Genomic DNA, 19,852 nt, shown 5'->3' on the forward strand with positions numbered 1-19,852 from the left:
ACAATGTTACAGAGTAGCACTCCAATAAAGCACGCCTCCTGGACAACATGTTCAAATTTATTTTTATGCCATGTTTATTCACTACTGTAATTCGGCTTAAAGTGTCATGCATGAGTTGTAGTTTAATAATAAGACTCAGATGTTTAATATTCATCTGGTGAGATGTTAGTTGGGCCCTGGGGCTTCATTTCAAGGCTAGAAGAAAAGCTGGTATATGGAGAGAAGGAAAGTAGATGAGCTGTGTTGTCATGAAACTGTGATGAGATGCTGGTTTATGGTCTGCAGCATACAGCCCAGCCCTCACTGGGGATAATGCCCACATCCTTGTTGGTGTCATCCTCCATCTGGACAACCACATCTCCCCAAACGCTCCCTCAAGCCAGTACAACTCATCCAAAAATCCGCCTTCTCCCATCCTCCCCAAATTCTCCCATGTCTTTCCCATCTTGCAATCGTTCCCCTGGCTGAATTCTGTACCCTGTTGCTGGTGTCCATGGCTGTGAAGGGACCCTCCCTCCCATATTTCCAGGAAACTGTCCAGACTTGTATGCCAAACCATGCTCTGAGCTGCGCCAGCCATTGGCTAGTTGGCTGTCCATCCACGCACCAGTCTGGTATTCACGCCACCCTGTCTGAACTCAAGTATGTCGGAGTGACTTTTCTGTCACTCAGTCTTCTGTTGTCTGAAAATCCCCCCAAAAATGACCTCACTTCCACTCCTCCCCACTGACTTTCTTGTTTTCCCTCTTTACTTGTGATTCTCAGTTATTTTTAATTATCTAATCTTTTGTACCAGTGTTGTATCTCAATACATTCTTATGGCTGCTTGTAGCGCAGTGAATTTAAGCTTAGTTTACTGTTCCACTCATTGTAATTCACTCTGCAATGAGCTTAAAATGGCAAATGTGTTAAAAGAGAATAATGTGATCCAGCTTAGAGCTTGATATCAAAACATATTCCCATGACAAAAATGTTAATCCAACCGAAATGTCATAATATCTAATAGTTGCCAATGGCTTTTGACAGCACAGAAGCAAACCATGAAAGCCCTGCAGCCATTTAGCCTAATAATGCCAACTTATCCTCTCTTTCCTCCTGGTGGAGAAATGTAATTTTTATGTGCTATGCTAATTTGTCTGGACGTGTCTGGACAATAATGTTGTAAATGCTGAGGTCAGAGAGGTTCATTCAGCTTAACAAGCAGCAAAAATGCTTATGTACACCTGATTTATTAGGGTAGATGTCTGATACACAGTACACCACAGAAGCTTTGAATGCTAAAAGTAAAGGGAGAAAGCTTTCAAAGCTGATGAGTTTGAAGTCAGATGTAGTGTGAGTACCCTTTGTCAGTTGCATTTCTGTAGTTTTGCCTCTGTACACCATCAACATATGATCGAACTGCTGAATTTAAGCTACAGTTCACAGGGTTAAACAAAAGTGTTGCTTTAACTGTTTAGGAATTACATTCATTTCTATACATTGTCTCACGTTCCATAACCGGTGTTGGTCAAGTTACTTGAAAATAGTAATTAGTTACTAATTACAGATTACTTTTCCAAGAAAGTAATCCCGTTACTTTACTGGTTACTTATTTTCAAAAGTAATTAGTTACCTTACTACTTAGTTACTTTTTAAAAACATGATAAATTTGTTTAAAATTAAAACCCATTTTCTGCATATTCCAGCATATAAAATATTTCTTTGTGTGTTTACACTCACTCTTTTAAATAGATACAAGTAGAACACAGCAAAAAGTAAATACAATCAAAGATGCAGCGGCACTGTCGCTCTTAAATCTATTTTCACCTGTTTAACAGGAGTGGAAAAGTCGGAGGTTGGCCCAGTCATGTCAGTGGGGGGATCCGGGGGTTTCTCTGTGAATTCCACATTCCCGTGGCAGCGCGCTAGGTGCTTGCTCAGATTTGAAGTTTAATTTTTACGCTGTAGAAAGACGATTTTTCCATATAGTAATCCCTTACTTTACTTGTTACTCGAAAAAGTGATCGGATTACAGTAACACACTACTTTTAATGCGTTACTGCCCATCCCTGCCCATAAGTAAATGGACAATTGAATGACAAGCAGTTTCGTGGTCAGGAAAGTGCTGTTCCCTCATAATTACATGACAAATTAGAGAACCACCTTATAATTTTACTTTTAATTGAAAGATCACAAATAGCTCTTTCAAACTATATATAAATCGTGTAACATTTGTACATTCTTATTTTTATCAATGCTTTCTAATTATGTGTTTCTGCTGCACCACCACTGCTCTCTCCTCGTCATCTCCACCTCATCTTCTTCCTCCTCACCACGAACCACGTTTCCTGAGCTGACATCAGGGCTCTAGCGCATGAAAACATTATTATTTATCCCTGGTATTGTCACCGATACTTATTGTCAGCAGATTAGACTTTTGACCCTCTCACATCCTCACATCGAATGAGTCGATTTGCTAAGTATCAGAGTCCAACAATGTTAGATCCACTTGAGTTTGACATACACCAGCTAACAGAGGCTAACTCCTGCTAACAGCGGCAAAAACAGCAGCACTTACTGATGGAAAAGTTTAGGATATCCTCAACAACTCACCTCAGTATCACTGTCAAAGTAAGCTTCGCTGACTTTCTCAAAGTTTTAAGCCTCCTCCAGAGCAAATAGATGTGGACACTTCTCACTTGGCATATTGACAGCTGAGGTAAACAATAGTTTCTCAAGGCAGAGAATGGGATATTCCACAATGGCCAAGTCAGTGACCTGATCATAACCCAAAAGAGCATACTTCTCAGTTATTAAATGCAAACCTGAAGGCAGAGAGACCCACAAACAAGCAGCAGCTGAAGGCTGCAGTAAAGGCCTGGCAGAGCATCTCAAGGGAGGAAACAGGATTTGCTGATATCCATGCATTCTAGACTTCATGCAGCCACTGACTGCAGCAGACTTTCAGTCACATATTAAAAACAGTCCCTATATTTAAGATTGTATGTCTGATTACTTTTGAACCTCAGAAAAATTGGAACTATGTATAAAAAGAGCAGTGATTCCTGAACAGTTAAAGCAATACTATCATATTTCACCCAAGTAGTGACCGGATGCTGTAGAACTATCTTTTAAATTCAGTGATTTGTAGTAACAACAAGCACTTTTTTATTCTTGGTTGTGCATGGTGTGTTTGTCACCCGTAGTCATTGTGCAGCTGACACAAATGTCGTTCCACTTATCCTACTCACTATATTTCACCCTTATTAATGTAGTTTACATTAGTGAGTGGCTGTTTTAACACCATGGAGGAAAACTCATAGAATAAGTGATTCTGACTTTATGTGATCCCACACTTAATCAGGACAGGGCTCCTTGTCTTCTTGTTTTTTGGCATTACCTTTTAATCAGTAATTTTATATTACTGCTTATCATTCCAGCAGGTTTAAATGCACTATTTTTTACCCACCAATTAGCAAAAACAGCACAGCTACTAATGAGATGGGTGACGTCCAGTGAGCATCGTGATCAAAAATAACCCAAACAGGTCAGGCACAGAGTCCAAGTAGCAGGAGAGTCACACTGCCCATTCAGAAGCCGGAAGCAGGCTCAGCAATCGGCCGCATTAATTCTAATTGCATGTTGACTGCGAGCCGTTTGTTTGTGATCTCATGGGCCGTCACACTGCGTGCCCCGCCGCTTCTGCGCCACCCCAATAAAAATGAAATAGAGTTTGATCGCTGGAGTAATTACACCTCATTTAGGTAATGTGCCTGCGTGGGGCGTTACAAGTGGAAATTTGAACAAAGTCAAACAGGCGAAGTGACAGCTGAAAGGGTCAGGCTTTATTTAAGAGGAGCTAGATTAAAAGTGGTGCCCAGAATGTAAGAAATGCACATAAGACTGCAGATTTTTAATTCGATAAATGCCGTTAGAGTATAGCAAGGTATATGCAAGTTTTTTGTAACATAAATACATGAAAAAACAAACAATAACATACAATAAACTCCCTACTTGACTGCTGGAGACACCTCACTTTAGCCGTCGATGCTGCAGAGTGTGTTATGGAGACGTCGACAGTGAAATCAGCAGCTCTCCTTGCTTACGATCTAATCCGAGCTAAGACACCACCTGGCATTTTACCTTCAGGGGTTTGCTGTGTTTACTGCAGCAGTAGCCTAAAGGCGAGAAATGTGGTTTACAAAGTAAAATTAAAAACAAGGTTTTTTTTATTACAACCTCTGAGTTGCCCTTGAGCAAAGCAGTAGAATTAAGTCAAAGTGAACGGCACTGTTGCTCATTCAGCATTCCTGAAATAAATGAAGGTTGAAGGTACACAGTGACACAGCTTTCATTGAGTGCTTTCTCTTAGATAAACCGCCCACAGATAAAAGTTTAACAAAGCACTACATTATCCAGTACAAAGTGATAGCTGGAAATGTCCCCTTTTACCATTTCTTACTGAAGTGTATTCATGGAGCTGTTGGATTGCACCAAAATGACACTTTTTTTGTTTTTATCCAACTGAAGAAACAGAATATTCACATTTAGTGCGATCTAGCTGAAATTCAATTATTATTATTAAATGGTATTTCATGCAAGAGAGCTAATAAAGACAAATTAAATACTCACAGCTCTCATATTGATGTTTAAAGCGTTTTTGATTGATTCACAATATCAAGTCGTGCACTGAATAACACGCAAGGAAACATTCCACCCTAATCGCTGTCGGTAGATGCCGGTTGCATTCAAACAACACAATGAAAGACACTCATACCCTGACAGTTGGTTATTAATATTATTGGATGGATGTCAGTATAATTTTATTCTACCAAATTAAAAAGAATAACTGGGGAGAGAGAGGGCAACCATCCTGTAGGAAAGTAATGGAACAGAGGGAAGAAGACACATCTAGGGAGAGCAGCGGCTGATGAAGATGGTCAGGCAGGCTGAGATGGAGATTTATGATCTATTCATAAAGCCTGTCTAGCATTTGATCATGTGTTCAGGCTAATATATGAAAACCACCGTGGTTACCTTAGAAACCAGTCGCAGCCCTGCCATGCTCATGCATCATCAGTGTCCTCCGGTATTTAGAGACACATCACTGCACCTCTGGCTGTATTCTGTGATATGCCAGCTGTTTGTCAAATATTATTTTGGTTTGAGCAACACTTTGCAATAAGAGATTCAAAAGTGGGGAACAGGAACTACTGAGTAAATATGCTTTTACACTGGGGGTAAAGACGTTATTGGCAAGTGTGACGTAAACCTGAAGCATTGAGAAATTATTGAGGACCTCTAATGATAAATCATACAGGAGAGGGTAGCACTAACAAAAAGACAGGAGTCAGAGCGGTGGAAGAGTGGAAAATGCTAAGATTTTTACTGGGAGTGACCAGAATGGTTGCGATTATAAATGAGTACATCAGAAGGACAGCTCAGGGCTCAGAGATAACGTTAGAGAGGCGAGGCTGAGATAGTTTTTATTGGACAAAGGGTGTAGAATATGGAGATGGAGGAAGGTGGGGTACCACAGAGGAGGTTCGTGGATGTAGCGAAGGAGGACATGCAAAGGGTTGGTGTGCCAGAAGAGGTTGATAAAGGTTGGGTAGGATGCGGGCAGATTATCTGCTGTTCCTACACATAAATGGACCAGCCAAAAGAAGAAGAAGAAGGGGAATGTAATAACAACGTAGTCCTAAAGTCATGATGAATGGCTACATAACTACTGATTAATTACTGAGTAACTACTGAGCAAGTATGTGTTTACAATGGAGTGTGGAGGAATGACTGCTAAGGATGACAAAGCAAAGAGAAATTGCTGAGGAACTATAATGATACATCAACTGAGCAGATAAAGAAACAGCAGGTAAAGTAGTTCTGAAATTATGAGCAACTACTTTGTAACTAGTGAGTAACTGCTGAGTAATATACTTAATTACTTGAGGTAATAAAAAAAGAATGACTAAGCAGCAATAAAGAAGCAATTAGTGTTTTGTTCTGCTGTGTTTGATGTAGAGTTTATCGAGAATGAACTCTACATATGAAAAAAAATGGACCTTCCCGGATTTACGGATGATTATGAACTAATCATTACCTAATGATTCACTAATAGTGTGTTTAGCAGCTGGCTCTTAAGTATTTAATAGCCCTGGGTCAAGAGTTATTAGGGAAGTACTAAAGAACAACTCTTTAACTATCAGACTGTTCCTGATTTGTTGTTCCTATTTCTTTAGCAACTATCCCCCTCTTAGAGCAATACACAGGGCTGACAGGAAGCTGCAAATGCAGTAAGAGGCTCGAGAGTAGTCCTTCTGAGAAATGAGCAAAGAAAAAGGAGACAGCTGGGATAAAGGTTAAGGAATTGTAGACAATTAAAAAACTTCTCGCTGTATATTTCTCTGCTTCTGTTTCTAACTCCATGGCATTCTTCCTTTGCCCTCTTTCTCTTTCCCAGGCTGGATGATTGATGCAGACAGCAGGCCGAAGTTCAAAGAGCTGGCCGCCGAGTTCTGCAGAATGGCCCGTGACCCACAGCGATATCTGGTGATTCAGGTGTGTCCTTTGATAATAAGTTTCCTTTGTTTCTTTTCTCTGCAAACATTTACATATTGTGCAGACACAAAAGTATTATCGGATGCATCTCTCGCTGCAATCTGTATGCTGCTGGAATTAATTTGGTGCTCGGCAATTAAAACTGTTACACGTGTGTAACTCAGGGAGACGACCGTATGAAGCTTCCCAGTCCCAATGACAGCAAGTTCTTCCAGAGCCTGCTGGACGAAGAGGACCTTGATGACTTGATGGATGCCGAGGAGTATCTGGTGCCTCGAGGTTTCAACATGGCCACTCAGTCGTGCACGACCAGGCCTCGTGTTGACCCCAACAGGGTAAGACCACTGACGAACACTGTGTTAAGCGTCATAGGTGATCTCCAGCAAAAAACATCTTTAATTTTGTGTACGTGCCTCTTCTCTTTTACTGTCCTATATAAATGCTCAAGGTGGTTAAGAACCTGCAATACACTGATGATTTCCCTCTACTAATAACCTGCCTCCATCATTTCCATCAGTGCGTGTGTCTTAAACCTGGACTCTTTATGCAGTAGCTCCCCAGGCCCCAGGTTTCATTACTCAGGGCGCCATAGGCAAATAACAAGCCGCTATCTTAAAATGCTGGAGTCGTTTACAAATAGACAATGAGCGCAGGCTGGGCTGCTTGCTTTGCAGCATGCACCATGCGCTGCTGGCCAGCCCATGGCTCCGCATCTTATACAACTTTAGCCCCACGACCTATCCATTTGCCAGTGGCTCTTTGTTCCCTGACAGCCGCGCACATACGCCAAAAAAACCCACACATGATAATCGAGTCAAAGTCCTACTTGTTTAAGGTCAACAACCAGATCGGCAATTGAAGATCTTTTGATTTTACAATCAGAAGCTGCCGCGTGCCCAAGCAGGGAAGGGTGTATAAATCCATCAGTGAGCTGACTTTGCCGAAGGAAGTTAGTTATTCAGGTTGTGCCGCCTCAGACACAGTCCGATATAGACAGTTATCTTATCTGTGCTGATTTGCTCTCACTCGCTCGCACTTGAAAAGATGAGCCGATAATGACTTGCTTTGAAGAAGGGATGAACAGAGAAGTTTGGAGGAGGAGGATGTTGATTGCAGTAGAGGGAAAACCGTAGGAGTAGGTGGACGAATATAACCCCGGGACATTTCCCTCTTTTCTGTTGTGTTTTGTAGATCTGCTTCCCGTAATTGCTGCTGTAGCACTAGCAGCTGGCAAGAGTGCAGAGAAGTTGGCCTGGATTAAATAGCCTGCGGCAAGCCAACACAGCTCCGCAAGAAGCCCTTTGCTTCATTTGTCATGTTTTGTATACTCTGGTGGGCCTTTTTTTTTAGGTTCAGGTGTTTGTATCATAGCTTTGCCTTGCTGCCCCTCACAGTCCCTGGTGGCTGATGACTACACCAGCAGAACTTTGTCTGAGAATTTTACTTCAAAAGGCAGCAGCATGGGTTAAAGCCTCACTGCTTTGCCGCAGGTGGAACAAAAGTTGTGTACGCTAGCTTAAACTTTGTTGTTATTAGCTTATTTGCCATAGATATTATATCATCAAAGAGTTAGACAGTACCCAGAGTACCTCAGACCAAAGATATTTACAGCTAAGTTATATCAGAAAGTATCTTAATCAGAATTTCTGGCAGAGAGCAGAATTCATGGTTCCATCAATTACAGCAAGTAATTGAACTGAAGCAGCAAACTGCCACTACATTGTACGGTATGATGCTCTTTTTATGAAGTGCTTTTATGAAGTATATTATGCAGATGTAGTGGAACTCAAACCTTCCACAAAGTTCAGATGTTGTTTCATCAGTCCACAGAAAATCTTTCAAAATTTTGGGGCATCATAAAGATGTTTTCTGGTCAATGTGAGACTTTGTGTTTTTGTTTTTGGTCAGCAGTGGTTTTCTCCTTGAACTCTCCCATGGATGCCATTTTTGCCCAGTCTCTGTCTTATTGTTGAATCATGAACATTGACTGCAGTTCTTTAGATCTTGTTCAGTCCACTTTTGGTAGGCCATTCACTCCTGGGAAGGTCCAATAACCGATTCAATTCCGATTCACAAGGTCCTGATTCGATTTGATTCAATTTTGACTCAGACAGTCAGAAATATTTTAATTCTGATCATTTATCAGTACATATCCATATTTTTTATGTCTACGTATAAAAACAAAGCTGACACTTGAGACTTCATCAGAGGTTTAAGCATCACGGCAGATGCCTATGTGTCAAAATAACTGAGGATAAAACGCAGAAAAACATGAAGGAGATTTTCCTGCCCTGGCTTTTTATAGCAGATTCTGCAGTAGAACAAAAACTGAAGCAAACCATGAATCAACCTATGGACGCATTACCTGCTGCTGCTGCTGCTGAAGTGAAGCAGAGCAAAGTTACAGAGGTGTTAACATCTTTCTGTGGAATCCGTTCACCTGCTTTTTAATCGTTTAGTGTTTTAACTCTTTGGCAGTTTTTGAAATAGTTTCGTGAGCCTGAGCTGAGATTCTGGCATTTCTGGCAAAATACATTCACATTTAAAAATTGATTCAGAATTTAATGAATCAATATCACATTATTCAAACTAAAATCAATTTGAAACAGAAAATAGATTTTTTTATACCCACCCCTAATAATGGCTCTCACCGTGGTTCACCAAAGCCTTAGAAATGATTTTTATAACAATTTCAAGACAGATAGATGTCAGTTTGTTAAATCTTAGCATGATGAATTGATATTTGAGATACTTTGGCCTACTTCAGTTTGCCACACAGGTTCTTGTTAAGTGATTTTTTGATTCAGTAGGTCTGGTAGTAATCAGGCTTGGGTGTGGCTTTTGAAATTGAATGTAACTTTACAAAAACATTTGGTTAATCACAGTTAATTCATGATTTTACAATCAAACAGAGCAAAATAGCCTTACTTGCACTTCTTTAGCAGAGAATCAGCTGCGTCATAAACTTATTTGCTCCGACTTGGACTTCATGGCCCCTCTTGAACTCATGCTATGCTCAGTTTTTCTTATCTTAACCCCAATCCCTGCCTCTCTTTACTGCAGAATCAATTTGGCTATCGAGATGGTGGTCCAAATGCTGCAGAAGGACCCTTGGCAGGCGCACAAGCTTGTGTGAACCAGGATGCCACAGGTGGCCCGAGCCCAGTCCTGGAGGACCAGCGTTGTAATGGAAGCCTGCATAAGAAGAGCCTGAGCCAGGCTGGAGGGGAAGACAGTGGGGGCCAGAGGTACAGTGCTGACCCAACCATCTTTCTGGGGGAGAGAGCATTGAGAGTGGACACTGATGAGGACGGATACATGACGGCAATGAAGGACAAGAGCTCCTCAGGTACTCATAGTAAAGCCTTATGAGACTGTTGTGGCCACTTGAATCATTTAGAAGATAATTAATCCAGTTTAATTTTCCAGAGTATACATTAGAAGCAGAATTGCTTTAAAGAAGCTAAAAATAAGTTCAGGTAGGAATTCTGCAGTCCTGCAGGGCATTTAATAGTAATGATGCATAAATGCATTTTAGGAGCTGTATTTAATCCACAGCACATAGTAGATAATATTAAACTTGAAAATAACCTTACCTGATTAAAATAATTTCTTACTAATCTACAAAACAAAACTGTGCAGTGGAAGTTAAAGATTGATTACGCTACAATCGTCTGTGCAGCTCCACAAACAAAAACATAATTAAAATTATAAACAAGTACATAATATATGTGCACCTTTCTCTCTGTCCTGTCATCTCTTTGCTCATTCACAGAGTAAATACAATCTTTTGTACGATAGTCGGCCTGTCATTTTTCCTGTTCATTTCATCTCATTCCATTGATTAAAATTCCTACTGAGTTTCCTTCGACGGCGGTGTATGTCAGCTACTACTACAGAGTCATGTTTTGCCTTTGATCATAATTCAGTCCATCAGCCCTGCTCTTGCGCTACCGTCTTTGATTTTTTTTTTTTTTTTTTTGAGCAGCTCAAAATATAACAAAGCCTGCAGCAAAATGCATCTGATGCAATGTCAAGGAGTGGAAAAGTGGGCAAAATCAATAGGTTTCTCACCCCACTATTATAGCGCTTGGAAGCAGTGAAGAGGGGTCATTTGTTGGCATTTTCAACCCCGGCAGATGGAGTTTCCAGTGCCAAAGAACTGCTGGCAAGATGCCCGTCTTGTCCTGAGTGCCTGCCATTATCGCCATTATCATCTCCATCTTCTCTCCTCATTACCGACTGATCTCTTTCTTTTACTCCATTTCATTCTCTATTTCCTTTGTTTTCTCACCTCTTGATTTAATTTCTCCAAATTTTTTGTTATTGCTGTCTGAACTGTTTTTCTCTTCTTCTAATTCACTCTCCTTCTCATTCATTTTCTGTGGTACAGAATATCTGAATCCCATCGAGGAGAACCCGTTTGTCACGCGACGTAAAAACGGCGAGATCCACGCCCTGGATAACCCAGGCTACCACAGCACACCCAACAGTCAGCCCAAAGGAGAGGACGAGTACATCAATGAGCCCCTCTACCTTAACACCTTCCATACCCCCGCTGAGTTGGGCCTGGAAGCCCTGAGGAGAAATGGTCTGCCCCTACCCACCCAGCCTCCTTCTTCTATCTCAGCCACAACCTCAGGCTCCCATCTCCCGCTTACCATCCAGACTAGCCTGCCCCACTACCCCCTCCCCACAGCCCAACCATCTCCATCTGGTATCCCTTGCCACCATGGTCCACCGACTCACATCCTCCATGCCCACCACACCGTCAAACCTGCAGGGCAACCTGGCAATCCAGGTGGCGGCTCTGTTGCTCAGAGCCAAGCAGGAACTACTGCTCAGGCTCAGGTGAGCCAGTCGGGTGCCCTGTCCACTTCAGCCACCATCGGGCATGGCAGCCTACCAGCCTACCAGAGCTACGCCACCACACACCCTGCCAGTTTGCTGAAGCATGGAGGGCAAACATCAGGTAAAGCCAGCGGGAAGAAGCTAAAGGTGACCTTTGACAATCCAGAATACTGGCAGCACAGCTTGCCTCCCAAATCATCTAACCAGGCAGCCTCAGATGGTGCCCAGGGAGGTTCCACCAACGCCAAGCTCTTCTATAAGCAGAATGGACACATACGGCCGGCAGTAGCTGAAAACCCTGAATACATGTCTGAGTTTTCCCTGAAAGCTGGAACCATCTTGCCACCTCCACCTTACCGGCAGCGAAACACTGTGGTCTAGATTATTCCGTTTAACAAACGTTCCCCAATCTTCCTCTAGCCTCCAACAAGCCCAACATCCTCTCCAGTTCCACGGTCCTACACAAAGAGAGAGTAGCCCCAACCAAGGCTGCTCTCAGCCCTGCCCAGATAACAGGCCATCTGCTGTAGATTGTAGCAACATCTGGAGGAGGTGGACCGAACCAAGCAGAAGCAACTCAGACCCCTGAACTGTCACTATAGACAATCTCGTCCATCTCTGTTCTGTAGATAGAGACTGTGCTCCATGTCATTCAGAATATCAAGGTTATGGTAGTTTTCAGTAAAGAACAGATGCTTAATTATCACACAGCAGTGGACGGACTGTATCTGGGGGTACCTGAACTCACTGCCAGCCACTTGGGTTTCAGATTTGTGAGAGGAACAAGAAGTTTTACTAATCTTTTTGCTTTCTATTATAACGTTCTGAGGAGAAACAATATTCTGCAAAGGGTTTCTGAAAGACACAATCACATAGAACAAATACAGTCTGTTAGATGTCAAGATGCCTGGTTTTCTGAATGACCTTAGAGTGAGGTAGCCAGGCAACAAAAGCAAAATATGGAGGAAGAAAAGACAATATAGAGTGGGCAACAAAAGATGGAGTACTCATCAATCATATTCAGTGATTTTTGCCTATAGGATTATACCCACCGTGTGTTCTTTTATATAAAATATGTGAATTTCATCTCATCCTTCTACTGTAACTGTGATACTGTGATGGACAAAACTACAGTGATCTTTTCTTTCACACTTGTAGTTCAACCATGGACTTTTTAAATTGCTCGAGAATCTGCAGGGCAACTGCTGTTCTGTTGGTTTTGCTTGGCTGCTGTCTGTTTGGAGAAGCTGACTAAAACAGCTTTCCCAGGGCAAATGGTAAAAGGGAAACCACACTGTAAACACTTTTATAATCACGGGTTTCAGTGCTGAAAAGATTTTTATACACTGGTTTTCCCATTCAAATCGTGAAGCTAATGAGAAAACCTGCTATGAGCTGTAGAGTACTCAACAGTAAAGCAGCTGAACTGAAAATGGTGTTCAAAGAGAGACAAAAAACTACAGAAAGGGGAGGAAAAGTTCATGAAAGTTTATACAAACTGACTAATGAAGACCTCAAGGAAGGAACAAGACAGCACCAGCAGAGCACAGTTAAACAGACTACTTTATATGTCTATCTGTCTTTATGTCAGTGTGATTGGGATTAGTGTGTGCGTGTATGTTCATATTTTAGCAAGCTACAGATGACCCCACTGGGGGGTAAAAGTCAGTGTTAATGGAGTCGAAAGCTAAAGATCTTCAGTACTAACCAACGATCGACTCTATCAAGGCTTTTTTTTCCTATGTCAAGTATAAAACAAATCAAGCTCAAATCAAAAGATCATTAAAAGCCCCAAACTGCACCAAATGGCACCAAATCTCTGGAAGGGTTTTATAGATTTAGGGTGTCCTTAGCTAACGTTACTTTCTTTGAGTTGATCAAAATCAAGAATGTGAGGATTTATCATTTTATTAACTGGAACTGGTGCTCGTCCCGGTCATGGTGTTTGTTATATTCTCGATTGCTTGGTCCGAGAAAAAGTACAACTCTAGACTACTTTTGGCCACATAACTCTTGATTATTTTTGTCCACATCTGATCTAGATGTTTTTTGCTTTTTTTTTACAGAATCATGTTTTTTCCAGACCCCACCCATATTCTCATTAGACTGTTAATTGGTAGCTAATTTCATTTTGGCTACTAGAAGTGTCAGTGGTTCCTACCCAAATTGTTCACAAGGCAGAAGTCGATAAGCTAACCTTGTCTGCTAGAAAATGTATTTTAAAGAGCAAGAAAAAATGATGCTTTCAAACAAGTCAGATGTTTTAAAGCTAAATTTATTCTTTAGCATTAAAGCTAGCTTAAGCCTCACATGCACCTCCATAGAATTGTAACTACACCTTGTGGCAACATAGATCTCTGATCTTGCCAACCAATATGTGGCCATAGATTGTGGCTAAATACAGAAAACTTGACAGTAGCTTGAAGTGTATATTTTATTTATATTTCAACCAGGACAACTATAGTCAGAAGACTGTTGTTTTAGTAATTTCTGTTTGGAGGTATGGTTCTATTCTGGGGTAATGTAGAAAGCACAAAGCAGGGAGACTCCTTTCACGTAAACTATACTTCTGTATCAGCTCTACGTCGTAACTTATACCATAACCAGACCCCATTTTAACCCTATGCCGCAACCTTCTAAGTAACCCGTCGTGCACTTCCCTAGAAATGTAACTACATGTCGGGCCAATGCATACCACAACGACTTGATGGTGTGGAAGACCTCAGTGTAGGGACACAAGGATTTTCCAATTAAGTAGTTAGTTGGGATGTTGAGATTTCCCACAGAAGTCTAAATGAAGTTTAAGATTTCACAGAGCAGAAATAACAACAAATGTGAAAAGGAAGAGTTAGCTGGATGTGGGGTTGGCTGCTTCCAAAAAACTGTCATAAGGATGTGTAGAAGGGTACTAGCTGAGACATTAGCTTATCATTAGCTGGGACTGTGGTGGAGCTTGACTTTGTCACCTGGCTGAACTTGGGCTTTGCTCCATGTATAAGTTGTGGTCAGAAGTTTATATCCACTCATCACAAATATCATGGTCATTTTGGGCTTCTAATGAATTCTTTGAAACTGTCTTTTTTCCACGGTGAAATGACTGTATAGTATACATATTTAATGACTTTAAAAACAAAAAATTGGGCTTTAAAGTTTTAAAAAGTATCTGGCATAATTCTGGCTGGATATTTGGCCACTATTCTTGGCATGCATTGAAAATGTAAAAAGTAAAAGAAAAAAATTCTAAGCTGAAAAATAACACGACATTCATGCCCATGATGAGTGTATGTTAACCTACAACCACAACTGGCCAAACCAAGTTCATAAAGCAAGCTCTGTTTTGAATACATGTAATTTTTTTTAACGCAGCACAGGGTAACTGGTAAAAGAAATGAGTACTATACTATATGACATCTTTTCAGTTAAAACTATAATGTTATGTTTTCCAATATTAAGTTAGTTTAGTTTTCATTTGTTTCTTGGTGAATCACCAGACAGTCAACTACTGTTACCAGTATTAATAACTGTGCCAATTTTTAACATACCTAAGAAAGTCATTTCTTGTTTTGTTTGATGTAATTTGCACTTTCAGCACCACTGAGTTTTAAATTAATTAGTCTAGCCACTGTTTAACGAAGCTTCTAATCTATAAAGGCTTCACATCTGTTCTTAGCCCAGAGTGATATCATCACTCTCAAGAAATCTCAAGAAAATAGTTCTAACCCTGACTACTGATGCCTGTGTAGGCAACTTGCCAGTCAATGCTGCTGAAAGCACTGTATTACAGCCGTTACTTCTTCCACCAAGCCATACACAACACCTGTGGGTAGGGGAAAACACTGCAACGCTTGCCAAACTTAGAAGTTCAAGATAAAACTTGTGTAATGTTGGTTTCTCTCAGAGGTCCTTTTGCAATATCTCCTTTATTTAGTTGAATGAATATGAAGAAAAACTTGTAGTTCTTGAACCTTTAACAACAACGGTATTTTTCATTATTTGTGGAGCATAAATATTGCTTTGTCATAGTTTCAACAACCTTTCATCATCCTGCTCTGCCAGAGCCCAGCCCTGCCTAAGCTGTGTTCTTGCGTAGGTTATTTATTTTGTGTATTTAAAAGTGTGTGAAAGTGTGCTTGTCTCAGTCTATGCACATGTAACGCTGTATGTGTTTATCCTCCCCATGGAGCACTTTGATCAAAGTCGCGGGTATAAAGAAAGGATTTCCACTCTTCGTTACTGAAATATTCAACTTGTTTATCCAGCCGTTTACCACTTCAGAAAGCAATAGCTTTAGCAAAAGTACAAGGAAGGAACTGGGGCCAAGAGGTCATAAGGAAAACACATTTTACATGGTACTTGACCAGCTTCAAGAATGTCCTTGTTTCCATGTTTTTTCATTGGCTTCAAACAGTATTTATAGTAGTGCTTTGATGCTGTTATGATTAATTGATGAAGGAGTATTTTGTAGTCCTTTTTCGAGCTCTAATTCAGTGAAATAGAGACAGCATTTAATATCAATGTGAAATATTTATGGCGCGTTTGAGCTTGTTTATACTGAGCGATGGAAGCGACTGCCAAATCTGGGTTTCAAGAAAAAGGAACAAAAATATGATGGTGGTCGAAAGAAAAACACACGCCTTGGTTTATGCCTGTTTTGCCCTAAATTACACTGCAGACCCAGGCAAAATGTGTGTTTGAATCAAGAACAGATTGAAGGACTGATGATACGACTGGTTTCAAATGTTTTCAAGAGCACTTAAGAGAATCCGAGGCATCCCCACTCTCCCATTTTTGATCTGAGTCAAAAATGGGAGAGTGACTTGTTTGTTGACAGAAAGGCAGGAAAAAGCACCTGAAGTTCCCCTTCTGACAAGTCGTGTTTTTTCCCATCCTAAGGCCTTGGTTATCCTTTTAGAGTACCAAAATGTGTTGCGTCTATGTGGAAGCATTTTTTTTTCCTCTCTGAAAACTAATATCTTGTGTCTTGTTTCAAACTAGTTTTGCCTTGGTGTTACCTGCTGCTATTTGTCTCAGTCCTTAACAGGCTTGTGTTCGTGGCAGTTCAAAAGCATGCCAGGGGGAAACACTGCTGGTTAGGCTGATCCTTTTTATATTATTTTCTGGGTTTAGTTTTTTTTTTTTTTTTACTGCCTCCTCAAAGCCAAGGTGCAAAGGCATGTAGCCATGTCCTGAACCGAATCCGTCAATATTTTATCCTCAAACACCATACAGGCTTCAACAAAGTCTATTGTATAGTAAATATTACATTGCATGGTTCCCAAAGTGAGTGTTTTACTGCCCTCCACCTTTGTATCTCATTTATGACAACATTATAGTCAAATTTCTGTCCAGTGTGGGAAAAATTAACCAGATATTTTTTATCGAGTTTAGTAGCACAAACTGGGAATCCTTATTTCTGCGATGATTCATGGGAATTTTTGTGTGTGAGTGTAGTACACCCCCACCCCCTCCCTACAGTGTCTTTTTAATATTGAGTTTTATCCTTAGTATCAACGATGTAACTTCTTTTTCCCACTATTGTGTTGGCTACTGTACATTGTTCGACGTGTTTGTTATTCTAGCCACGTTTTTTGGTTTCTTGACATTTTAATTGCACAAAAGAAGAAAAAGCTACTCTTAGCTACTCCCTTATTCACAAGGGGTTGCCATAGCGGGTAGCTCCACATATTCGGTTTGGTAGATTTTTACGCCGGATGCCCTTCCTGATACAGCCCCGAAGGGATTTGCGTCTCAAATCAAACCAGGAATCTTTCGCTTGTTAGGCGAATGTATAAACCACTATACCATTGTCCCTCATAAAAGAAAGTCATTCATTTTCTGTATTCAAATCATTGTATCAGTATAACTGTACAGAATCTTTGGGATTTCCTCCCAGATTTATCTAACACACTTCAACAACAAATGTGAATAATATTTTTATAAAACACTGAAATGGCCGACTTGGTGAATTTGTAAATAAGGAGGCGATGCTTTGAATTTATATTGGTCTTCTCTCCTACTGCTTTTTTCTCCTGCTTATATCAACTTGTACAAAAAGAGCCGTACATATTTGCTTTATGTAAGTGTACCCTTTTTACTAATGGGTATTTCATTTTAAAAGTGCTTGTTGTTCCCTTCTCATGTGAAACTCTGTTCAGTGGCCCTGCTTCAGACCTTTGTGGCTGTTCACGTGTAACGTTTCAGTTTAAGTGAACACTGTTAAACACTACACAAATAACAATGGGTGGTGTCTCACTTTGAATACTTCCATAATAGTAGCATATTAGCTTGATAGTGTAGTGTTGTCTGAAATCAGGCATGACAAGAGGCTGGACTATTGGAGCATTTGACCATGGCTGTCATGCTAGCTGGCACATTTTGTTCATGTTTACATTTGTCAAGTTACTTACTAAATGTAATACTAAATTCTTCTGAAGTAATGTAAACACAGTAACATCAGTCCCAGATAGAAAAATCTCTTGCTTTTAGCTTCCCAGATAGCATTAACAAGGATTGTTGCGCTAGCTGCAACATTTTATAAACATATGACAAAATGAGCTTCTTACCATGTATAACACTTCTCTGTCATTGCAGATGTAAGTTTAACATGCATAAATATCAGTCGGTGCCATAATGCGTGAAATATCAATCCCGGGTTGCTAAACATCTACTGGCGGTAGCTAGCTAGATAGCGCAGACTGCAAGTGTCACACTAGATGGCGCATTTAGTGAATTTATCAAGTTGTTGAGCCTCTGGTCAGATATCTTACACTAAAATCTCTATGAAGTCACAGAAAACTACCAGACAATACCACAGTGCAGACAACATGCCGACAACACAAAAACAACTAGCTAGCTAGTATTAGCTCAATATCTGGCTCTAATTTGAAGATCAGCTGTTAATGCCTTAGTTTCCACTACTTAAGGCCCAAGTCAGACAGGCTGTGCTACGGGTTCACCATTCTCTTTGCAATATCTGATCACTAAGGAAAGATGTATGGTCCCCCACCAGTTAACAAGTGGTTGCTGGAGATTGCTGTCTGTCACAAATGGGGTGCTGCATCAGACAGCCTCCTTGTGATTGTTTTGTTTGCTTGCATATTGTTGCTTTTGCCTGTAGTTTGCATGAAAAGCAGCCACTTTTCAGCTATGCTCTATGTAACTGGAAACTGAGAACATTCACCTTAAAAATAAAAGCAGTGCCTTATCATTGGAACTAAGACATTTCAAAAGGTGCAACTTTTATAATTAAGGTGAATATTTGCCAATTGTGCCACACTTTTGTCAGTTTCACAACAGCTTAACGAGTAGTTTGCGAGCATTTGCAGACACGTTGGATGCTTCCATGCAAACTGGAGACTGTGCCAGTCTAACAGTGGCTAAAACAATCATAAGTAGATTTTTGGTACAACTCTGTATACCTGTTGGTAACCAATGTCATACTAGCAACCGCCAGCAACCTCCAGCAGCCATTTGCATACTATTTGTGGAATATACACTCTTTTGCCATGGTGTTCACTAGCTGTTAGGGTAACCCCACTCACTCTAGGCCTAAGTGAGTGAAGGTTTTAGCAATCAATTTCACAGTCATTGCTCGCAACATCCAGCAACCACTCATCAACCAGTTGGGCGATGAACATTTTTCCCTAGCAAACGGTCATAATCAGATTATTCCCAGCTGGTCTCTAAGCCTGTGTGAATAGGTCCTGGGCAAGATTCGGAATAGTGCATGCCATTCACAAAATAACGGTAGGAGTGGGAGTACGCAAACTGAGACACATCTGATTTACTTTTCCAATGCCTACCATGTCAGTCAACCAAGAGAACTCAATGCCATCTTTCTAAATGTCATAAAACTGAAACCCGTGGTCCCAACTAACCTATATAAACTGTGTTTGAGAGTCAGTGTTACCTTCTCTGCTTACTTTCAATTCAAAATATTACTGAGCCAAGTCCACCCTCTTACTCCTCTTTTCTGCACAGCCTTCACAATAGGCCCTGATTTCATTTAATTTGTTTTGCATGCTTTCAAAAGGAGACATAGTGGAGAGAAGGCGTCATCGCTTGCTCCTCTTTGCGTACTGTTGGTTTTCAATACTTTCCCCTTGTCCCTTTACCCAACACCGTCATTGCTGACTTTCTCTTTGAGTACTTTGAAACCATACCCAAAGCTTTATATCATAGAAATACCGTTCCTCATGTTTGTTACATGAATCTGTCAAAAGTATATTTTTAATTTAATATAAATAAAGATTGATTCGATATATGGTGTGGTCGTTTGTGCACGTGTGTTTAGTAAGTGTTGTGTGGGCTTTTTTTTACTTGATATTTACTTGGGAAAGCACCACTTTAAAGTTTTTATCCTTGTTATAAATTGCGTATCTTCAAAATCAGCCAAATCAGGGATTGCTAACCTTATTAGGCATTCTGTATCTTTTTCAAATACCCCTCAGTGGGGAAGCTCAAG

General features: G+C 40.6%; 1 protein-coding gene across 3 annotated transcripts in view; it reads left to right on the forward strand.

Annotated features, from left to right (window-relative positions):
* The window catches only part of LOC102787686 (receptor tyrosine-protein kinase erbB-4-like), a 365,449-nt gene extending 345,800 nt beyond the window's left edge, over nucleotides 1–19,649 (forward strand). For all 3 annotated transcript variants that reach the window (XM_087836449.1, XM_087836451.1, XM_087836450.1), the window contains exons 24-27: nucleotides 6,440–6,537; nucleotides 6,702–6,872; nucleotides 9,601–9,886; nucleotides 10,931–19,649. In XM_087836449.1, the coding sequence (XP_087692575.1) occupies nucleotides 6,440–6,537; nucleotides 6,702–6,872; nucleotides 9,601–9,886; nucleotides 10,931–11,769 (1,394 nt within the window). In that variant the 3' untranslated portion in view covers nucleotides 11,770–19,649. The remainder of the gene's footprint in view (nucleotides 1–6,439; nucleotides 6,538–6,701; nucleotides 6,873–9,600; nucleotides 9,887–10,930) is intronic.
* The last annotated feature ends 203 nt before the right edge of the window (nucleotides 19,650–19,852 follow it).

This window comes from Neolamprologus brichardi, chromosome 23 (genome assembly GCF_056152115.1).
Source record: "Neolamprologus brichardi isolate AB-2024 chromosome 23, ASM5615211v1, whole genome shotgun sequence".
NCBI lineage: Eukaryota > Metazoa > Chordata > Actinopteri > Cichliformes > Cichlidae > Neolamprologus > Neolamprologus brichardi.